The sequence below is a fragment of the Strigops habroptila genome, chromosome 6, assembly GCF_004027225.2.
Source record: "Strigops habroptila isolate Jane chromosome 6, bStrHab1.2.pri, whole genome shotgun sequence".
Lineage (NCBI taxonomy): Eukaryota > Metazoa > Chordata > Aves > Psittaciformes > Psittacidae > Strigops > Strigops habroptila.
In genome coordinates this window covers 3,555,535-3,577,820 of record NC_044282.2, presented here as the reverse complement: position 1 = coordinate 3,577,820, position 22,286 = coordinate 3,555,535, and the positions used below count along the sequence as shown (strand labels likewise).

Here is a 22,286-nt window from a genome sequence, read left to right as displayed (position 1 = left end):
ACAATTTTGCCTTGAAAAATGATTTAAAATCAGCATTGCTCTTTTTTTCAACTTGAGCATAGCACTTGGTGTATATGCAGCTTCACCATCTTGCCTGGTTGACAAGCAAAGATAGTAATTTTCCTGTTGATGTGGGTCAGCAATAGGGAAGACAAGAACATCAAAAATAGGAAAGTATGATGATAAAACCACAGAAAGTGGCAACAAGGACTCAAATAGGAAGTTTTGGGGAGTACCTAAAACAACTTCAACTCATATTTTGGAATTAATTAGATATAAAATTTCCATCTAGGCTTTTATATGCAGTAAAAATACAGAAGAACCAAAGCAACAATCAGTCAAAGCTCTTCCACGTCTCTGCCGATTGGGCATCACAGCTTCTGTAGGCACAGGTGTTTTCCATATGAAATTCACGAAGTTTTCCAAACTTTTCACATTTTAAGCATGAATTTCTAAGAGGCATTCTGACAGTAGAGTAAGTTTTGAGTTTAACGGCCATTTCAAGTGTCAGAAGTATAACAGAAGGGAGGAACCTGGTATTTTAAGCATTTGTTAATTGTCCACCCTAAAGACCAAAATGTAAAGGTTTATGAAAGAATACAGAAGCCAAAATGATGAAAAAGGGGTATTTTGTCACCCAAGAACAAACCAGTTCAGGTGCAAATAGAAGCACACAAGAAGTGGGTGTGTGGCATTTCTGTTGGCATATACGTGCCATAATACACTAGACTGTGCAACTATGATGTTTTATAACAATACTGAACCATACAGAATAAAAAACCAAACCACAAGATACCGCAGAAACATGTCCAGAAGACTGTACAGAGATAAAGTAGGTATTAATAACACAAATTTTACAGGGAAGGAACAACAGTATTTGTAGTGAAAGACATCTAGCCTAATCACTGTAATTACCTTTTAACTTCATTTCTGAATTTTTACATGCATTTCCTGTTAGCATTCAAGCTCCTTTTCATCAGTAACTGCTATATTTTTAAATGGTTTCTTTTACACCCACAATTTTGGATTTGACATGCCTATGCTGCTGATGTTTACATGTCTTACAAGTTTCTAGAGCTGAAATGCTCTAGACTGCAAAATACAACTCTCTTAGCCTTGTCGACATCCTTAAGTACTCAAGTGCAAACTTCAGGTAGAACTTACAATGTTTAAATTGATGTATAACATCACTAAAGCAGCAATCGTTCATCCTGAAAATTTCACATGATTTTAACAAAAAGCGATTCAAATCAAACCTTCCTAGCACTCCAGCAATCACACCTAAGAACTCAGGAAATTCTCCACTTTACCTTCTAAAGACACACAGAAAACCAACTGATGGTTGATCTTTACCATGACTTGAAGGGACTGAGATAGAAAGCCATTGTAAGAACAAGTGGAACTGTTTCCCAAGGATTTCTGGTTCTTCTGGAATTCCAAAGTTCTAAGAAGGACACAATCATTTTTAGTTTAATCTAAGCCCTCTTAGCTTCTAAGCAAAACACCCAACTTTCATACATTATATAGTCGACTATGAAAATTATGGACTTTGCGTTGGTTTACACTTTGCCAAGAAAAAAAAAAAGTAAACCAAACGAGTGTTAAAAGTCCATAAAAGAAATCTCAGAAAAAGCCTGGAGTGTCATTTTTTCCAGTGTAGGTGTACAGTATGTATGAGGAGAATCTTCAAAAAAGGTATCTCAAAGGATTTTAGAAAGCTTTTCATTGCCCGTGACACATTTTTCCCTGAAATAAGCCACTTCCTTTCTAAAACCCACACAGTACTTCAGTGTCAAGATTCAGTAACTTCTCGAGATCTGTGTATGTATTTTTCTTACACAAAACACGGAAGTCTTAAATTCATTACTTTCCATGATTTCAGATATATCATCTGCCATGTGAGATTTCAAACGTTTCCATTCAGTAAAGAACACATTCTCTTTGTCACAGACTGAACATATGCCATATCTGAGCTCCACTAAGTACAAGGGGCTCTCATCACTACTAGCAGGTATTTCCGAAATGTTACATTACAGAAAAGTTAGCACAGGCATTCTGAACCAAAACCAAACCTAGCTGCATTCCGCTGAATGAACAGAAAAAGCTAATTACATTAAGTAACATTGTGGTGATGTTTGTGGGATTTTTGCTTATCTGTCAGTGACGTAAAGCAAAAATGAAGAAAGATATTTATACAGGAGAGACAAAAGAAGAATTCTAGAAAATTGCAATATAAACAACATGAGCAAAATGCAAGCTAAGCATCTACTAATTTTACTTGTGGCTTGTATTCTTGAAACTGCCCACACTGTCTCAACAGCTACATCAAAAACTTGAATACATACAGATTAATAAAAATCATAAATCAAAAATTAATCCCAGTGAAGAAATACCTGCTTCTCTATTAACAGCTGCAAGCATAGTAGTATAGTCCAATATTTAGAAAACTAGATTTAAGCTTGAGACCTGCACTTTATTTCCAGATTATCTGGCTTATCGTGAGTAAGGCTTTTTGACTTCCTGTGCCTTACTTTCAATTTTGAATCTTTACTGTGAAGCTTGTTTCTCACTAAATATACATGTAGCCTATAAAGGCCCTGTTCTTGGTGCTATTCCTGAGAAATTACCATATAACCAAATAGCCAAAATAGCTCAACTACAGGAATGATTTCATTTAAAAAAAAAACCTAGATTCCTTCTTACCCCAACAACAATCAAACATGCTCAGTTCACAGTAGTTTTTATTTCCTGTACGCTTACAGACATCTGACCTCCTTCTCGCTCATGCTTCACTAAAATCAAAAATCTGTGTTTCATGAAGCGGTTAACAATTCCTTTAATGGTGCCTGAAATGGAATAGAATCTATCTCACTCACCAGTATCTGTATTTGTTCTCCAATACTAACAGCGGCAAAAAGAAATTAAAATGTAATTTAGCCAGAAAAAGCAAGCAGAAATGAAATGAATATGCACAGAATGCAGAGCCTTTTGATAAAGAGAGTACCATTTTTACATAAACATTTTTTAGAAATCTGAACTTTAAGAAAGTTTTCTTAGAGAACCCGTAACTATCATCTAAATCTCATCAAATAAGAATCCTTACTCCTCTCGACTATAATGAAAGCAAACTTATTACAATAGTGTATTTCAAATTGCAATCTCTGAACATCACTAATACCCGCTGCTGAGACAGAAGCAAAGGACGCCCAAGAAACACTACATATGCCAAGAACTTCTGGCACCAGTTTGGAAAAAAAAAAAAATAAAAAAAAAAAAAAATATATATATATTATTCTTTGACTTTATGGACAAAAAGACTCAAAACAGCCAACTGAAATATTAAAATAATGACCATCTTCGTTAGTTATTACCTCCATACGTTGACACGATGATGAGTAAATACTTCACAGGCAACTCTTCTCTAAAATCTCCATATTCTCATTATAATGAGAATGACAATTTTCACTACGCCTTTATAAGTCTGTAATTCTCAACAAATGGTTCGTTAGTTCTCTTTCAAAACGTATCATCTTCAACTCTGCAGACTACAACTACTTTATGGTTCTAGTCATTCTCTGGTCATTTTATCATCAGAAAGTTGTACAGAAAGGCAATGTGCTATTTTCTAAAGGAACCCTACCAACAGTAAGCATCCAAATCAATTAATTGGCCAACAAACCAGTGACATACCTAAGGAGTCAGTGCCAACTGGTTTTGATGGGCCATTTTTAAGCAACACGTCCACAAAACAGATAAAGAACACTTTCATGATGACACACACACCAGAAATCCACGAACCATTTCATAAGAATTGTTTATCTCAACAATTGCCTGAAATCACAAACTACAATTAGCTTTTACTTTGGTAAAAACGTATAGTTCAACAGTCTCCACAAAGGAGCAACTGGCTGTAGGGTACAGCAATACCAAGAGAGAGACCCATTCCCATACAACTGCTTTAAGATAACAATTTGGGAAGAACAAGAGCTTGCTTCAAGAAATAAATCACTCAATCACCATTGGCTTTGATTTTTGTTTCATCATACTGTTTTCTAGTGCAGAGTCAACATACTAGTTGACAAAAGAAGTTTCTCTTACCTCCCCACAGAATATCCGGTAAGGTCAAAATCATTATTACACACAGAAGAATAGATAACTTGGACTAATGACACTTCCTCATCACCTAAACAGCAGTACAGACACAGTGAACTGAAAATACAAAAATCTGCTTAAGAGTATCAGCAGTCTACGCTTCGCATGCACCAAAAATGGATATATGTTATCCATAAAAATTCAACTCAATTTCTAAAGAAATTAAAAAGCAGAGAAGCATCTCCTTTCAGCACTTTATGAAGTCTATTTTTACTGCACAAATTACAGCGTGCTGGAAATTTTGCTTTGTTTTTTTCTCCCCATCACGATTCATAATCAATGTTTAATACAAAAAACATTTTAACGATTTTGAAAAGCTGAGCTTTGAAATTTGAAAGAGATGTGAATGGTTGTGTCTATAATTCTAAACTACTGCCCTTGAATAAAGGCACTGTAATAAACTACATACATTTCATAAAGACAATCTATATCCCACCTTCTCACAAATCTTTCGTATAGCTATTCATTTTTGCAGTAGTAGGAGACGCTCTTTCTGTGTAAGTGTAAATTTTCAGAAATTGCTGATTATTGAAAAATGTCTCTGAATGACTTGGTTAGAGGAAATAGGGCAAAGCACAAAATTGCTAAGACTACCTTACTGCACCAGTTAGTCTCCTAGAAATAAGATCTTAAAATATTATTGTGCAATAGTTCCAGAAAATCAGGTAGCTTGCTGCCTCTGAAGCTTAAGATCCTGAAAATTGCCTGAACAATTCAATGAAAGATTACTCATTTTTTTTCTGACTAAAAAGTAAAAACTAGGTATGTGAAGTTTTAACCCCATTGGGTTTTTTTAAATTTGAAGCTTATGCTCCTAACATTCTATACTTTTCTCAAAAGTGTTTTCTATTGCAATTAAAAAAACGCTAAGTGTCATTATGTTAAGTCACATCCCAAAGTGTACAAAGCATCAGCCATTTTTGATATCCCAGCAGGGGTGGTTATTTTCCTACTCTTCCCATACTTCGACTTTCAATTTGCCCTGGTTTTTCAAAACAAGTTCATACAGAAATCAGCTAGAAAAGGGAAACCTAAAAAACAAAAATGGAACAGGTATTTAAAGACACCTTAAGAATGCTGATTTTAAGAAATCAGTTGTAGTAGCTCTAATTTCTACTGTAACATAAGGCTTGAAAACTACCTTTAGACAGTTGTTGTCTTTTTTTTATTTCACTGATGTCCTTTCCTTTTTCCAATCCAAATAAGGTTCAAAAACCTGCTATCAAAATGATCTAAAAAAATACTTAGAAACCCATTTCTAATCAAAAGCAAAGTGGAATCTTAATATGGTATCTGAAGACATGCCAGTAGATGCCACTTTTTGCCTTATTTTTTCCAAAGGAATCTTCCAAGGAAAGAAGTACACCCATGCAAACCTAGACAAGAACTGGAGCCCTCTTCCCCAGTAGACACAATCATTATAGAACATTCAGTAACAATTCTATTTCTATCAGGTAAGTTAACAAGAAATTATAACTAAGTCAGTCCTTTAAGAATATGTATTTTATTTCAGTACATAGAGCAGTGTCCAGAAGTCAATTCTGTATTAAAGATATTCAGCAGCCACTTAAAAATGATGTACAAAATAAATTTAATGTACAAAATACCTTAGGGGTATACAGTCTGAATACCAGAATTAGTACGTCTATGTAGTTTAACATCTTTTTGATGTCTATATGCAAACACAGACACAAGCACTTTGCAATGTTAATATGTGAATTCCAAAACAAATAACACAACCCATATCATACGAAGATATACACTAGCTGCAAAATTGGGGGGGAAGTTATACACATACATCAATAAAATAAGCTCACTGTGTTAAGCATAAAATAGATTTAGTAAATAAGAATTCTAACATTCATTAGGCAGAAACATTTCAGTGCGAAGGCCAGAGACTTGATACACAAAAATGCCTTATACCATAACATCATGTCGTACTCTAAGACAATTAAACCTGTGATGACGCAAACCTGGTTCTCAGTAAGGAAAATAAGGAATAACTAAGGAAATTATTAAAATATCCGTTTCAATTAAAAAGTAAATAAAGTAACGCATTAACTTTTGTTCGCAAAAACAAAACTGTAAACTTTTCCGAGCATGGAAATAAACAATCTCTACTGAAAATTAATTGGAATTCAGGTTTATCCACCACTTAGGCATCTTCTGCAGCATTCAGCCTGCAGGTTTGTACTAATTCAAGGATTAAGGGTTGCAAACAGGAGAAAAAATCCCTCCCCTACTGCTTTTACACTGAACAGCATGTATCGCTTCTTCATGAGCAACAACAGTGAAACAAATGCAAAGTATTTATATATATTAAAATCTAGCTACCTAACAAGATCCAAAGTTGTTTAGTAAGGTATCAATCCCACAGTAAGATCCGCAATAAGTATATAATGCTGATGCCCTTTGGTTTCAGTCACTTGTTCGAACTTCAATCTGCATGAAACCTATGGCAAAACTGAGGTCCAAGTACTACACATTGTCACCTACTACCTGTACATACTTTGCAGTGGAACCCATAGGACATACATGTAGATGTATGTCCAGTTCAGGCCCTAAAATTCTTAAAAATTATAGTAAGTTTTATGCAAAGGAGAGCACCCAGGAGAATAAGAAAACAGACCAAACCAAAGAGAAGTTCAACAAGTGCAAAAGCAAAGATTTAGAGGGAAAAACCCCGCATGTATTAAAAATCTCTACCTACAATTAATTAGGGCCTCAAGAGTATTTGGAACATAAGAAAACAAAACTACCTAAAAATACACCAAGAATGATGAAGCCAAACTCTGCATTAATATTTTACTTCTAAAAATTAGAACTTCTTTACTAGAAGAAATTTTGGAAAAATTGAACTTTAATTATAAACTCTCCAAATAGGACATTTTACCTCAGTGGGAAAAACAAACTTGGACTTCTAAGCAGCAGGAAGTTAGTATCCGGACTAACTACAGGGAAACTGATTGCTCAAAAGCATTTCATGCTGTTTGAAAACCAGAATTTGTTATTAAAACTAATTAATAAAAAACCAGTATGTCAGACTTGCATAGGAAATCTTCCGAGGAAATAAATCAATTGTGCTCCTGCTTACGAACTTATCAGATCATAGCACATACACCGAATTGTATTATTTACACTTCAATGCTTTAAGGCACTCAAAATAGATAAGGATACAAATGACTAGATTAACATGTCAACTAGAACATAAACATTGCAGCACTGTCATTATATAAAACTTTTATTAGCAAGAGTAAGAAACATTAATTTCATTCAAGAGGTCAGAGGTCACACTGCTCATAGTCCTAAATGACAACAGCATCAACTAGACAAACAAGCAAAATATACAGAACATGAAATATGTACCTGAGAGCACTGGAACATGTTTTATTTTTATTTAAAAACTAGATTGTAGTGCAACCTGAAGTCAGGAATAAACCTAAAGTTGTTGTCTTCTTTTTGATGTAACATGCTCAACAAAAATTAGATTAAAACTAGATGCAAATTTTATCTACTGCTCCATACTAGCTGCCAAGTTTAGCACAAATAAAGGTATGGCAGTATATGAACAAACGTATTTTTCTAGTTGCAGCAGTACCTTTATTACACTTATTGCTGTTCAGAATCTAAAATAATGACATTTACACTGGAAAGATATTAAAAGTAGTAATGTGTACTAAAAGCAAAGTCAAAATATACATGCAGCTACTAATCTGACAAACAAGAGCACCAGAATCTGGTAATTATCAGGTTAAAAAATAAGTGCAGAATGTCCTGATTCTGATCTTCCATCTAAAGATTCAAAGTACCAGCAATGGGTGCAAACAGTAGAAAAGAATATATTTCCATTACTGAAGAAAGCTTTCTCCAAAACAGACAAGAGGCAGACACAAACAGCACTTATGCTTTGCCTCTTTTTTTTTTTTCCACTGAGCAAAGACTCTCATGCTAGAGTTGAAAGCATTTTTATTCCAATACCTTCCTGAAAGACTGAGAATAAACCATGGAATCCTACTGAAACTTCCAATTAAATATGTGCAGCATGTATATACCTACAAAACAGCTGGTTTAAAATTCTGAATATCACATTTTGACAGCTAATAGGAGGTGCACACAATTTTAATTGCTTGCTTCCCTATGAGTTTGGTCCTATCAAAAACTGTACATGTCCTCCCACAATCCAAACTGTCAAAACCTGAGGTTAGTGAGTCTTAAAAACTAAACATATTTCTGTGGTAATACTGTAATCAAAATAAAGGTGGACAAGAATAATGACATCGACTGGAAATATCAATTACAAAGACTGGCAGTTTAATTACATACCTTATCAGAAAATCTAACTTTAAGAACATTTAATAAAAGTTGTCATATAAACCGAGGTTCCCACTCCCCAAACTATACACCATATAGCAAAACTAAACTACTTTACAAAATAATCATTCAGTGTTCTTGCCAATGAACTGCATCATCAACACCTAGAGAGATGTTTCAAGAAGTCTTATGGTGTTTATAGAATTTTGTACATGCAATATGTATATATTGAAGTTCGAGACTTTGCAAAAGTTAAAAACATTGTCAGTGAAAATTAGACAAATAATCGGTGCAACAAAGTTTACACTCAAATTTGCTACTAAACAGTGAAAACTGTAATATTTCGATTAAAAAAAATAAAAAACTCAATTCTGGATTATAAATAGGTTTTGGTTTGGGTTGGGTTTTTTTTTATATATATACCAAGATATAAACACTGATTTTATTTTTCTTTCTTCAGTATTCTCTTGTAAAAGCTCTTTTTTGGTGAGCTTTCACAATATCATCAGGAGATGCTGATTTGAAGTCAAATGGTGTTATGGCTATTACAGGACCGGTTTCCTTGGGTTTTACATCTTGTACTTGTCTACTATATAGGAAAGCTTTATGTACACCAATTGTGCGCCGCTTATAACCTTTTGGAGGGTAACGGAGACACAAGGTTAAAGCAAAAGCTGAAGGTCTTGCACGCAGTGCCCTCACCCAAGAAAGGGACAAATCCTGCCCCTTAGGAGTAAGCACTCTTTTGGGTTTTTTATTTGTTTTGGCAAAGCCAGAACATTTTCCTTGGTTTTCTTTTCGAAGTTTAATTTCAGGGCTTAAGATATTTGACTGTCCTACCACATTTTGTTCTGCAGATACTTCTGCATTTTTCACAAGGACACTTAAATCAATGTTGGTTCTTTTAGAGGGCCTTAATTCAGTAACATTGAGCATGGGGAAGTCCGTCCTTTGTTGAGTTTTATCTACTTCGATAGTCTCTGCTATTAAATCTGAAAGTGACAAATTCTCAACCTTCTTCAATGGAGAATCTTGACAGAGGGTTAGAGAAGACAAAGATCCCGTCAGCTCTGGCATCCCGCCTGAAGTTTGGGGTTGACTTACTAGTTGTGATAATGGTGAGGTTGCCAATTTCCTATCAGTGAGACTTGCTGTTGACTGGGTATAAAGGTCAGCCAAAGAGTAACAGTGGCTAGCACTGCTTTCCTGGTGCTCCTGAAGTAAGTCAGCCAATGATGTATTTCCAGACCTTAACACTGGCAAAGCAGCCATGTCTGAAGAGGGGCTTTCTTGTTTTCTACTTTGCACAACTGAAGAAAAATTTTCAAGTTCATTCTTTCTATTTACAGTATCACTGACTTCCTTATCAAGAACCAATTTTCCTAAAGTACTTGTTAAACACGGATGACTGTAAAAACTTGCATTGCTTTTACAATCAGAAGTATTTGAGGAAACAAGTGGACTCATAGAATCACTAACCACATTCTGCATCAGCAAGGATTTCAAGTCCTGTGTTTCCTTGCATTCCAACTTCTTAAAGGAAGAATTTCCAGATACGTTACTTCCTATGCTAAAGTAAACATCTTCACTGTCAGAAATCAAACTTAATGCATTAACACCTTCTGGTAGTTGATTCTCTGCCTGTTTATTCACAGGTTCACAAAATGATCCTTTACACAAATCATCACTGAAAGAAGACGACAGAACAAGCGAAGAGGATTTCAATCCTTTCTTTTCAGGTGAGGGTATATTGGATTTTTCAGCATTAAGAAGCATTTTGTCATTTGTAATTAAAGAGTAACAAGCAGAACCACTTCTGGCTGCCAAGTTTCCAAACCCAGGTTTGTTGGTGTTGTCGGCAACATTTTCTACTGCACAACAGAAACTGTCTGTATCCATACACAATTCTGGACAACAAAGTAAGTCTCCTTACCTTACAATAGCCAATAATTTTCAGATGGAAATGCAGTCACAATGAAATATCCATAGTTATTACCGTTGACAGCAGCAACAAAAAAGAAATCAAGAAGAAACATGAAAAGGCATTTAATTACTAAGTGTTATACAAATATATGCAATGTTCTACAATTAAAACACAGGTATCTACTGAAATACCTGAGAAACTTTAAGAATCAGCAAAGAATGACAGTAAAGATGACAAAGGTTTAAGCATAAATCAAAATAAGTTACTGTATAAACACTAACAAAAAAAGGGAGGTATTGGGTATGTCGGTTCAACAAACAAGTAACAGAAGTATGTAAATCTTGAAGATGTTGTCCAACATTTAGGGCATGTATTAATTCAATTAAGTTATATATTATAAATCAGAAATTCACTGTGAACTACAGATGGTTGCAGTTTGAATTTAAGCTGCTGCTAAGGTGTTATTTTGCCTTCTAACTCCAGAAAAGATACTGTTTCTCTTGCACGTTTTTAGAACACAGGAACAGGGGAGTAAACTGGTCTTTTTAAATTTTCTAATAAACGACTGATGCAGTGACACACATCCTCAGAGCTTGTAAAGCCAAAATTAAACTGTACATAGAAATTAATCATCTTGAATGCAAACAATTAAATAGAAGTATACCTTTTGTCTTCTTTCCTACAATCACAGCGTCCTCATTCTTGGTCTTCACATTTTGCTTACTGCCTTGTGAAAGCACAAGATCCAAAGCCTTCTGTACATCAAATTTACTATCCAGCACTGCTTGCACCATTGTCTGCTCTGGTACAGACTCTGCCAAAACTTCTCTCATTTGATCAAGGCATGAATTAAGACGGGCTAAAAGAGACATATTACTGTTATAAGCTGCACAAAAAGAATGTCTTAAGTGGCCTAACCACTAGCACCACACATCTGATAAACAAAAATGGGAGAAAATTATCACAGTAAAAGATAAAACCTTTAGAAATTAATTTCAATCTCACTTATTGCCATGATAAACTTGGCCCCAAGCCCTGAAGAATATTTGACTAATTTCAGATATTGCTATATGGAACATTGCACTGACTACTAATTATTAGTCTATGAAGTCTCAATATTGAAATACCCTGATGTTGTAAAATTCGCTATTTTCACTACAGAAAAGAAATACAAATAATCACCTTAAAATTACCCAAAGTAATTCAGTAAGTCAACATGGATTCGCAATACACAGCACATTTTAAGGGTTTACAGATGCTATAATGAACACCTAAAGTAAAACAGCATTTTTACAGGCCTCAGGCCTTAACAACCAAAAACTCTGGATCAACACACCAGGTCTGAAACCATCTACAATCTTTACCTTTCCAAAAACTGTACTACATTTTTGGCTGATAAGATCAATTTTCTATGGAGCATATTTCTGCAACTGGTATAAGCCTTGACTAAGGTAAGTTTTGTAAATCTTGACTTGCTGCACAAGAGACTGAAAATTCACCAAGCTGACACTCACTGAAAGCAGTGTGCTGGTCAGACATACAAACACAAGAGAAGAGAATATTCCTGAATATTATGATTCCTGCCAGTTCAGATTTTAGGAAACAGGAACTGAAGAACAGGAAGACAACTACGGACTTTTTATTTTAACACCTCCTCAAAGATAGTGATGTTTAAAGAACTTTGCTAAGGGAATTCAACACCACAGATCAGAACTCGACTTATAATGTAGAGTTCATGGCTGGAGGACTGAATGGAAACCAAAGTCTAATGAATTCAAAACTGGGTAAGAAAAGATTGTAGATGATACAGGTATCTAAAGATATTGGCTACTGTTTCAAAGAAATGCAGGACTTCGAAAACCTCTCTAATACTGCTAATCGCCATAATTTGGAATGCAACACAAGCAAATGATTATTCTACAAATACTCTAATACTCTTCCCTAAGCATCCATTCGCAGATTCAAGACCCTGAACTACATGGATGCTTGTCCTGAGCCAGTACAGCTGTTCTTATCTCTGAACTTCATATCAATTTTCTAACTAGGAAAATATTTCAATGTATGCAACCAAGTTACAAGCAGCATACAAAAAGCAGTTATGAACTTGAATAATCACCACTGAAGCTACGCTCATGAAGGGTGTTACTCTACAAGATTACAAAATTGTGAGCAGTGTCAGTCAAGTAACAAACATTTAAATTAAGACTATTTTTGGTAAGTCCTGAATTCACAAAAAAGGTCGTTCTGAGAATTACTTATTTTCTATAATTACCTCTATCAACTTCAGTCAACTGATGACTGGATGTAAAATAATCAGCAGTATCATCTGTACCTTCATAGCCATATTCTTCTTCTAATGGCTCAGCAAATGTTGCTGGTTTGTCTCGTCTGGAGTAGATAAACTGAGCTGCTGCATTAGGTAAAAAACAAAGTATTATAAAAAAAGTCAAATCTTTTTTCCTCCTTTAAAAACAAAACATATCTAAAGGGGAAAAAATTTCAGGTGCTGACTTTTTGTAGTGATTTTAGGGGGAAGAAAGGGACACTACTGTATGACTACTACCTGATAGAGTGTACAGAGCATACAGCAGTTCAGCATAGAATATAAATAAGTCATTATCACAGTGAAACCACAGGCTAGGCAATATGCTTGTATGCATGTAATGCAACAATTCTGCAAAGTTCAGTACTCCAACAAATTAAAATACTGTTTGAAAAACAGTATTTCCTATACCGAATTACCACCTCTGCCCAAATGTCTTGAGAACTTTTCTCCACAATGAAAATAATGTTGCTTTTACAGTGTGGCGTTGTGAAACTACCAGTAACAAGTCAATGGAGCTGAACGCATTCTTCTCTTCTTGGAATTTCATTAGAAATACAGCCCATGAGTTAAAATGGATATTCACACAAAACTTTTAACACACATGCATAATCTCATTATGATTTAGCAACACATTAAGGCATATATAAACTTCTTGCTGAACATGAGCCCCAGTTATTACATACCCTCAGAAATGTACAAAGTATAATGTAAACAAATTTCCTTATACTCTCCCCAGCTCTGAAATATATACTGAGAGCATATGTATATTCAGAAGTAGTATAGCCTTAGCAACTGTTTCCCACACACATACAATTTCATATTCAATCACCATAACTGAAGCAACTATTAAAAGATTGCTATACAATCTACATCAGATTAATTTATAAATGAAGCATACATAAGAAGAATACTTAGGAAAATTACTGTGCACAAACAAGAATTAGTTTTGCAATTTAGCAGTTTATACTTGAGTAAAAAGTAAACATGTTGCACATTTTCATCACAAAAACAAGGCTAACGTAATTCTTAGAAAACGTCTGAAAACCTCTAGCAACTAAATTTAGAATCTGAATGAAAGACAATCTTTTGGGGAATGTTACTATAAATAATAAAAATACACACCTAGATTTGCTTATCTAAAATCAACAGGATGACAGAAGAACAGATTTCTGAAGACCTAATTAACATAAGTAGCTGTGGCCTGGTCACAGACTACATCACAGTCTCAGTGGATTTAGATCCAGCCAAGTTACCTGCAGCAGCACAGCTTCACAACAACGTCAGCCATAGTATTTTCAGGGCCTACTGAGATCTAGAAACACTGACGCCAAATCTGGAGAAACCCTGAGGGGATGATCTTGCCACAGATTTGGCTGGATAACACAACCTAATGGTTGTAGTCAGAACTCAGCTGGGTTGAGCCACTAACTACATCTCACCTGAGCACACAGCATCACTATTTCTATATCTATTCTGAAACACTTCAAATGCCGGCAGGTTTATTATCTTGCATGAGGACTAGTGCTGTATCCAGTAATCCAAAAAGATTCCCTATCCCACATTTACTCAAAGTTGTGTAAAAGACACCAACTACCAGCTGCAGAACCAGAACTCTTACACTCAGCTAGATCCTACTAACAATTTTAAAAGATACAAATGTTTCAAGACTATCAACACATTCCCATAAACCAGATTTTTACATTACCAACTACATTCTGATCATTCAAGTTAACACACTTGTACGAGTGAAGATGTGCCCAGCTGTCTAATGTGACTTCCAAAATTACAACAATACCTAACACTACCTAACTGACTTTAAGAGGATTATGGCAGCTAGCCTCTTCCAAAGGTTCCACCAGCTTTTAAATATTGTTTTATTCTGGAAATAAAAAAATCAGAGTAAGAATCAATGGACAATGCTTATATGTAATCACTTGAACTAACCTGTTGAAGGAGAAATGCAATAATCATCTTCTACTGATTGGCCATACACATCATCATCTTCAAAATCTGTATGAAGCAGAAAAGTAAGATTAGTCTGCACAATTTCTAAATACTTAATATTATAATTCAAAGCACAGCTTTTACACGAGATTTTAAGAAATTATGCATCTCCAGTATTCCAGAAGTGCCATTAAGTACTGTTTACTTACCTAGGTAAGAGATTCTAAGTTACAATAACAGAATTTTAACATTCAACATTCTATGCAGTAGGAAAGCTGAAAATTTTCAAGAGTTGCCATGCTTCACACCTCCTCCTGTAGCATCTCCTTTGGAAGGCTGCCCTCACAGTCCAAACAAGTTTCTACAGTTCCACACATCTTTATCCGTGGCACTTCGCTTGACATTTTCGCTTGACCTCTCAAGCAGTCAAGTCAGTCTTAACTACATACAGCTCAATTACAGTCTACTTCAACAACTCAGGATCAACATTTCTACTCTCAGCTTTCTTCTCTGGTCTATCATCACTGCTATTTACCTTTCAACTTAAGTTCAGCTAAACAAAAACACAATAAATCTTGAAAACAAATTTATAATTTTCACTGATAATGAAATATATGAAAAAAGTAATGAACTATTTTTAAAGATGTTATTGCATACACTTGCCAGTTTCACAAATAACATGTATTGTTTGTTGTTTCAAAAAAGAGGAAAAAAAGTGGCTAACAGCTAAGGAAAAATATCTGCACTCTGATACCAACTTACAGACCTGGGACATTACAAACACTGTATCCACCTATAAAAGGCTTGGCATTTCGGGCACTGAAGATGAATTTATCTCAAAGTAAATTAACTCCATAATTCACTAATTTTCAAAAAAACACCACCAAAAGCAGCAGCTAAAAGGGCACAAGTGTATGAAAAGTTTGGCGAAAGACCCAGGAAGCTACTTTGGAAATTAAGTATCACAGGACAAAGAAAACATATTAAAGGCTTGTTTTGATTGTTTGTCTTAAAAAGAAGAGTATTGTTATCTACCTTTTGACCATGTTTAAAAGGACACAACTGTCTCCTGGTTCCATGCTAGGGCCAATTAATCTATAAAGTCTATAGAAGAGCTATACATTTTTTTCAAGGTAAGAATAACTCTTATAGATTGGTGAATACTTGGAGAATGTCAAGGGGAATTCAAAGATGACTTGTGTGAATCGTTAACATTCACAGTTAGTAGCAAGTGAAACCAAGGTAAGTCTTGTCAGTATGCATTATCTGAATCATTTGTATATCCCATATTGGTTTAACTTCTAGACTAAGAAAAAGACACCTCAGTGAAAACGGCTCAGCGGGCACTGACCATGAAAATAATTATTAAAAAATGACAGGAGTTACAGAGAACAGAGCAGAAGCTACAGAAGCATTCCACAGTATCAACAGCTGTATCAACAACGTACTCTCAACCGGAATATCAACAGTCAGTTCTGATCATAATACTTCAAAAAGGAGAAGGCAGAAATAGAATACAGTCAAATAAATGGAACAAGGTTCAAGGCCTTAAAAGGCTTCCTATGAAAGGAGACAAAAAAATACTGCAAATATTTACTTTAGAAAGGAGGTAAATAATTGGGCCAGACGAAGTATTACAGAATCGTAAGAGGCATAAAAAGAACACATGGCATTATATTAAATAAAAAGTTAAAAAAAGAAAAAAAAAGAAAAAAGTGTACTTCATTTGGGACAGAAATGATAGTATGTGACTACAGAAGTAGGGCAAGGTCTAAGTATAAAGTCCACACATACATACACTTCTAATTAAACCTGATAAGTAATGCAACAGTAAAGTTTTCAAATAGCAACTTAAGCCTCATATGGCTACAGCAAATTCTCATGTATCTCAGCAACCTCATTAAAAGAGGTGCTAATGGGCACCCAACTTCACAGATGACAGAGATTCAGCTGAAATCAACATTTTCACCAATCTGTGATGAAGAAAATACCTAGAGGATGAAAGAATCAAGCAGTAAAAACTCCAGTCTAGTTCAAGATTTTGCCTATATTAGGTAAATTTGCACTAGTAAAACCTGCAAGGTAGGCCACACAGACGTCATGGCTCACATGGATTTACATGACATCCTAAAAAATTCCATGATCATGGCACAAAACCCAATTTGTGCTACTACAACTGTTCACTCTACAGCAAAAGACCAGAGGCAGGCACAAGTATTTATTGCAATTTTTTACATAATCTGACAAAGTGAGGCAACAAAACAGCAGCTCCCATACCAGAGTTCTTTAAAATACCAGTATCAACTGGAGGTGTGTCCATTTTTCCATAGCCCAAGCCAACACAAATAAAACCTTTGAGAAAAAGGGGTGCCATTTACAGTTTGCTGAAGTTAATGGAGAATGCACAAAGAAAGCTGCAGTACTGCAGGTACCAGCCGAGATTTTACATAAAACCACATTCATTCCATGCAAGTTAGGGTAAGATGACAGCAAAGTGTCTGAAAAACAGGTTCATCCCGAGATGCTCAACTCCACCTTTTACAACTACATTTATTCTACAAGTAACAACTGTTGCCTCTGATCTATTATTATGGTTGAACACCAGCAACAATTTGTTGGAGTTAGACTGGTAACACAAACTTTTAAGTTTCACAAGACGGAGGAAGGGCGGGTTCAATTACACCGACGCCTGTAAAAGCGCTCAAATTCGTCAGCTTGAGGCAACGCAGGTAACCCCCGCCGTGGCCCGGCCTGCGCGCCAAGGCCGCGCTTTCCCCGCCTGGGAGCTCCCGGAGCCCCGGCGACAGGAGGCGGCCCGAAGGGCAGCGGCAGCGCGCCGCTCGGGCGGGAAACGGGCCGGGGGACGGCGGGGGAAGGGGAAGACGGGGCGAGGCCTCGCACGGAGCCTCATCCAACCCCCGCGGAGGGGAGGAGATGCCTCTCCCCTCTCACCGCCCTTAACAGCCCCCCGCGCCCTGCCCTCCGCCCGTGTGGGCCCGGCCACACCCGCGGACGCTGCCGCGCACCCCGCGGGGCGGAACGGCTCGCCGGAGGAAGAGGTGCAGGCAAGGGGAGCGCGAAGGGACCGGCGGCTGGCGCGGCCCCCGCAGCTCTGACACCGGCTCCTGTTCGCCACTACCTTCGTCGTAGTTATAGCCTCGGACGTTCCTGTGCCGGGACATGATGGCTGTGGCGGCCGCCTGGCTCGACCGCAGTGGCGCTGGCACGACAGACCTAGGGCGCCATGTTGATGTCCAGCGGGCCTGGCGCAACACCTCTGCGCAGGCGCGTAGAGCACCTCGTCACGCTTTTGCGCGTGCGCGGAGTCTCCCGCCTCCAGTCGGCCGGTGGCGCGGGGGGCGGCTCTTTAGGCCGCGCGTCCCCCGCCCCTTGTTGGGCAGGGTCCCGGCTCCGCGGCCGCTGCGGTCGCACGGGCTGGGCTGGCTCGGCTGAGGCGGGGTCTGTGCCCGTCACCGCGGCCCCGCCGAGGCCGCGACCTCCGAGACCTCCGGTGGCGTCGTGCTCAGGCCCAGTCTGGTGCGGCCCGGCCCGGGTTAAGGCCTGCGCGCCTCACCTACCCCGGCAGCAGCCCCGTCCTTGCAGTGCTGCAGTCTGGTCACCCCGCTACCAAATCTGCCGCGAGTCTGATCCCTTGGTCGGGTGCAGTCTTGGCATTCAAAGCGTAGCCGTCATTGCGACATCATTGTTCACACCTCAAACTTCAAACGTGATGAACTGCTGCACCTCTGTGTGCGCATACGTAAGCAAGTGTATTTAAGATTATTCAAAACAGTTGCACCATTGATGTCAACGCAGCGTTCCAGGTTGGCCGAAGTTCACTGAACATGTGCTTGTTGAAACGCACTCTGAAAATTCTGTATGTGTGTGTCACCCCAGGAGCAGAGTTTGGAAGGCTTTGGAATTAACTAGCAGGGTTTGGGGGTTTTTTTTTCAACTCTGGATCTGAAACAGCTCTAACCGACTTGGCTTGTTGATGACCACTAGCTGTAGCAATCCAGCGACTTGACTAGTAGCCAGGATTAAATGAGCTGGTTGTAGATAAATGCGAACTGTGTGAATTGGCATCACCATTGGCAGTGTTAAGCAGCAAAACATCAAACCAGTGGGCTCCATGGAGATCTTGATTTGACTTCATTGGCACATTACTGTAGGCACTATGTTTCAGCCTGCAAGTGCTGTTGCAGTGCCAAGGGATCAGGTAATCAAGGAACATCCCTACAGCCACTCCTCTTGCTGGGTCAGGGAGAAAAGGGCAAGCAGACAAGGCTGTAAAATTTGGTGGCAGAGAGAGATGGGAGAGGGATCCCAGTTCACAGGCTCCGCCAGTGCTCCCTGCTGACAGACTCAACTGCCTCTGCACCCTCCAACGCACCTCACATACCTGCATTCACCTCATTCTCAGGATCTAATAGGCAGACAATCACGATAGCATTTCTCAAATGAGATGTCTCCATCTTCAAGACCTTTAAATACGTTATTTACCATCTTTTTCCCAGTCTTGACCACACCAGAAATCCAGCCTCCTCCAGCCACCTGCATGCCCCAGGTGTCCTCTGATAACCCACCACATAGCCACACATCCCTACAAACACACATACCCTGGGTTTGTAACTGCCACCTAACTATTGTCTCATCCTAACCCACATGCCAAAACTGTCACTATCTGTAACTCCACATCCTTCCTGGTCACCGCCAGAGGCAGGGCGTGTTAAACACAAGCAAAAGGTTGCGTTCATATACAAATTATATGCAAATGTGCAGATTGTTTCCTTATGTTATTTGCATATTTCTGACTTGTACAGAACAGCAGATGCAGCTGCACAAACTTAGGATCTATATAATATCTTTCATATGGTGTTAAGACTCATATAACTTGGTGTCCTGCTGACCTTTAGTGACACAAATGTTCTCTGCAGCAGAGGTTTGGCAGAAGTCGTGTTGATCTTTATCTGTCCCAATCTCTTGATATGGGTCAAAGATGATACAAAAGTGTAGAATTGCTGTCATACATTACGATTTAATATTATATGGCCAGGGTGACACGCTTCTAAATTCAAAACCTGATTCTAGCATGTGCTACCTGAGCCTTTAATGAAGTGATTTAAGACACTGTGACACTACAACCCTCCTGCCAGTCTGCCTCCAGCAGCTTTACTTTGGAAATGGCGCTCTTTCCAGCCTCCGAAATTACTTAGATCCCATTTGTCAAATGTTAAAAACTCCAGTAAATCTTAATCATGTAAATTTAGCTCTTCTTTTTTTCTTTCAACTAGTGTCATTTCTCATTTCACACCTGAGCATCCTATTCCAAAATGTTTCTTTTATCTTTCCTATTCATGCTTTATACAGATCACTAGTTGCTTATCAAGTAATCATTTTTTCATGTTCAAATTTTATGTTCACTTTTACTGTTATCACTCTTGATTTTCAGTGGCTGTGGCCTCTGCCAATATGACCCACATTTTATTTGCTTGATAGTCAAATTTAACTTTGTTTTCAAGAGTTCAAGAATAGTATTTAAAGGAAGAAAATGAACAATAATTGTAAAATTATGAAGATGATCTAAGCCCGGTGTAGGAGATGATACACTATGTAGTCTTTCCATGGCATTAACAGGGAACTTGGAAGGCTGCTATTTTTCTTCATTTAAAGTTTAGTAGATTATATCACACGAAGACCTGAGGAAAAAAGAAAAAAAAAAAAACCCCAAACAAAAAACCAAGAACAACAATTTCCTACAGAAGCACAATTATTTCATATTAAAGCAGTACCTTCAAAGAGTCATAAAAATATTGGGATCATTCTTTGCCTTTCCTTAACTCTAAGACCTGTGTAAATGTTTTAGAGAAAGATATTCAAGGAAATAGTAAGCTTTCAAGGAAATAGTAAGCTTTAGTCCTTAAGCCCTAGCTATACCTCAGTTAGTGCTATTTGTAAGTGAATGCAAGGTTTGGGAAAGGTGCTCATCTGACAGCAAAACAGTCTATAACTAAACATGATTCCTTCAGCAGCAATTAAAGCACCATTAGAGAACCTTGTCCGTCTGGCTTCTGCAGTTCTGACTGTGGAATGACTAACCAGGTCACTTCTGGTAAACACGACAAGTGTTCATTTCCTTCCTGCCCACTGAGATTATATATTACGTTAACAAGTGAACTAAGACCACCGGTCTCAATCCAGGAGGCAGCATTACTGGTAATCTTGCTTTTTTCCACCAGTCTCCCGGCCACTCCTGGCCCCAGCACTACTAATTATTTTTTGTAACAGTAAAAATTAATTAATAAAATATTTGATGATTTACTTTAGCTAAGCAGAAAGTCTTTTGAATTATGTTATTTCTTCTTAAAGTTACCCACTTTTTTGTAGTTTTAAAGTCCTTAGTTAAAAAACATTCAGTCCATTTCACTATTGTTTCCTTTAAAAACAAAGTTAAGCCAGGTCTGCTCTGGGAAAAAAAACAACGTAATTCCAGATGTTATACCACACTACGCGGTGTGGGTTTTACAATATAGATATTATCACTGTCACTAAGCACTCCTCCAGCTGATAAATGATCTCACTAGATCAAAAGAACCATAACCAATAAATGTCTAGTTTTGTTTAAAATGACACCATCTAGAACAGAAGCTGATTTAGCAGTCAGAAAACAAAGAGTATTAATAAATTATCGTTTTGTACATATGGTAAATAGCAAGTGTCTCCAATTTTCCACAGTACGAATGAGCTTGTTAAGTATACTTATTATTTCTTTGAGAACGGATCAGTCTGCAGAACAAGTTTCACATGTAAGTTAGTGATTTACGTTAGTCAAGACCTTATACAATTTCAAGAGTATCTGTTGAAGTTAAATAGCAACTGATGGCAAATGGTAACATAATGGCAAGTAGATCTGGAAAAGTTGCCGATTTGGATGGTTTAACATAGAATTACAGAATCCTTTGGGTTGGAAAAGACTTTTAAGATTATCGAGTGCAACCATAAACCTAGCACTGCCAAGTCCACTGCATTTGTGTTCCTCACAAGTATTTAAACTTACTGTTACAATAAGGAATAAAATATTTCAGTGACTTTAGCTATGTGTCTACTTCCCAAAACACATTGGGCTCAATCCCAAATTCCCCTGTTATCCTGCTGCCTCCCTGCTGGCTATCAGGCTGCTTCTGATCTGCAGTGGACCCAGACATCGGCCCAGAAAGAGAAGTTCAGTCTCTGCAAGGAGGGGAACCGCCTTGGAACCACACGGCTGTGAGACCATGAGTTCAAATTCAAGTACGGCTGCCGAGAGCATGGTACTATAGCCGCTCTGAAGCACTCGCTGAAAATCCTGTTCACTTGTTTTTAGCACTGAACACAAATTAAAAAATAAGGTAACGATTACAGCAGTGTGGCATTCACTTTAGTTAGTCTGTGGAGTATACTGTTGATACAGAGTGAGATAAGTCATGAGAATCATCAGGGGCAGGGGAAATTACATGAAGAAGGACTGAAAGGATTAAGAATGTGTCTTACAGAGGAGTTATATAAAATGGGACATGACCAAAGTATGTACTAGGGAATGGCTCAGAAATAGTCATTGGGTTTTTTCTTCATAGTAAAAGAGAAAATTCC

General features: G+C 37.6%; 1 protein-coding gene across 3 annotated transcripts in view; it reads right to left on the bottom strand.

Moving 5' to 3' along the window:
* HBS1L (HBS1 like translational GTPase) overlaps positions 1 to 17,945 on the bottom strand; it is a 55,949-nt gene extending 38,004 nt beyond the window's left edge. Inside the window, exons 1-5 of one of the 3 annotated variants that reach the window (XM_030489414.1) lie at positions 17,797 to 17,945; positions 14,658 to 14,723; positions 12,660 to 12,797; positions 11,052 to 11,246; positions 8,072 to 10,247 (exon numbers count right to left, since the gene is read on the bottom strand). In XM_030489414.1, the coding sequence (XP_030345274.1) occupies positions 8,920 to 10,247; positions 11,052 to 11,246; positions 12,660 to 12,797; positions 14,658 to 14,723; positions 17,797 to 17,839 (1,770 nt within the window). In that variant the 5' untranslated portion in view covers positions 17,840 to 17,945 and the 3' untranslated portion in view covers positions 8,072 to 8,919. Of the gene's footprint in view, positions 1 to 8,071; positions 10,248 to 10,396; positions 10,418 to 11,051; positions 11,247 to 12,659; positions 12,798 to 14,657; positions 14,724 to 17,796 lie in introns of those variants that run through there. The other 2 variants (XM_030489413.1, XM_030489418.1) reach the window with 2 other exon arrangements.
* Between the last annotated feature and the right edge of the window lie 4,341 nt (positions 17,946 to 22,286).